The 1,368-nt window shown below is 68.8% G+C and overlaps 1 protein-coding gene across 1 annotated transcript in view; it reads left to right on the top strand.

The window, feature by feature from the left end:
* Positions 1-1,368, top strand: part of EMIHUDRAFT_244594 (hypothetical protein) — a gene marked incomplete at both ends in the record, with an annotated part of 7,146 nt that overhangs the window by 4,617 nt on the left and 1,161 nt on the right. The window contains 2 exons of the mRNA XM_005769361.1: positions 767-935; positions 1,017-1,063. Coding sequence (XP_005769418.1) covers positions 767-935; positions 1,017-1,063 — 216 coding nt within the window. The remainder of the gene's footprint in view (positions 1-766; positions 936-1,016; positions 1,064-1,368) is intronic.

Genomic DNA, 1,368 nt, shown 5'->3' with positions numbered 1-1,368 from the left:
CACCTCTCCCCATCTCTCCCCACCTCTCCCCACCTCTCCCCATCTCTCCCCATCTCTCTCCCAGTATCTCCCCACCTCTCCCCATCCCTCCCCATATCTCCCAGTATCTCCCCGCCTCTGCTGCAGGCGTGCCGCGCGGGCCGTGACGGGGAGAGGGCCGAGGCGGGCCTCCCCTCCCCTACCCCCACGGTACCCGAACCCATCCCCTACCCCCACGGTATCCGAACCCTAGGCGGAGCTCGCTGCGGCGCGGACGATGCACGCCGACGCACCGCACCGGCGGAGCGGCGTGCTCGTTTCGACTCTGATGTGTTTCTTTTTTCACCGCCGCGTGTTTTTTTTTTAGGCTGAGCGGCGTGCTCGTGTCAACTGCCATGGGCGCGTGCGTGCGCGGCGGCCGATGGGAATCCGCGCTGGCCATCTTCGATGCGCGCACCCTAGCTTGCAACACACCTGGGACCCTACCCTACCCTGCAACGCACCCGAATCCGACCCTACCTGCAACACACCCAAACCCCTACCCTCCACACGCACGCCCCCACCGCCACCCTCCCCCACACCCGACCCCTACCCTCAACACACCCGAACCCGGCCTCCGCAGCACGCCCCCACCCTCCCCCACGCCCGACCCCGGCGCTCACAGGCTCACGCGGCCGACCTCGCCGCCGGCTCACCAGACGCAGGGTTTGATCATCCCCTCCTCGGGCCGCTGCCGCGCCCGCAGTTCTTGTGGTTTTCCGGACCGTCTTCTGGCTCTCTCTTTCAGGCCTGACCCGTTCTGCTACGCCGCTGCCCTCGCCGCCTGCCGGCGGGGCGGCCAGGCGGCTCGCGCCGTCGGCTTGCTCGCCCGCTTCGAGGAGAAGCTAGGGGGGGAGGCGGGCGGCGAGGACGCCCAGCCGACGGGCGGCGGGGAGGGCGATCCGCTACGGGCGACGGTGGCGCGCCTTTGCTACCGCACCACCCGCGGGAGCGAGCCCACACTGGATTCGACCACTCTGGGGGTGTGGGACATGTAGGAGGGCGGCCAGCTGCGGGCGACGCTGGCGCATTTGCGCGAGGATCGGTGGCCCGCGTGTTTCTTTTTTCCGCAGCGCCCTCTGTTTTCCCTCTGTTTTAGGCGCACCTGCGCGAGCAGACGGCCAGGCGCGTTTCTTTTTCGGCGCGCACAGGCGCGGTTTTTCTTTTTTAGGCGCACCTGCGCGAGCAGACAGTTGGCGCGTGCTTGGCGGCGGGCTGGCTCGACGAGGCCCGCCCACTCCTCCTCCTCCCCCCCCCCCCCCCCCTCTCTCCATCCCTCTCCCCACTCCCCTCTCCCCTTCCCCCCTCTTCCCTCTCTCCTCCCTCTCCTCTCCTCCTCTCTCCACTTTC

The sequence above is a fragment of the Emiliania huxleyi genome, assembly GCF_000372725.1.
Source record: "Emiliania huxleyi CCMP1516 unplaced genomic scaffold EMIHUscaffold_426, whole genome shotgun sequence".
Classification (NCBI taxonomy): Eukaryota; Haptophyta; order Isochrysidales; family Noelaerhabdaceae; genus Emiliania; species Emiliania huxleyi.
The sequence above is the reverse complement of the archived record's forward strand: the minus strand, read 5'-3'. Positions and strand labels throughout refer to the sequence as shown.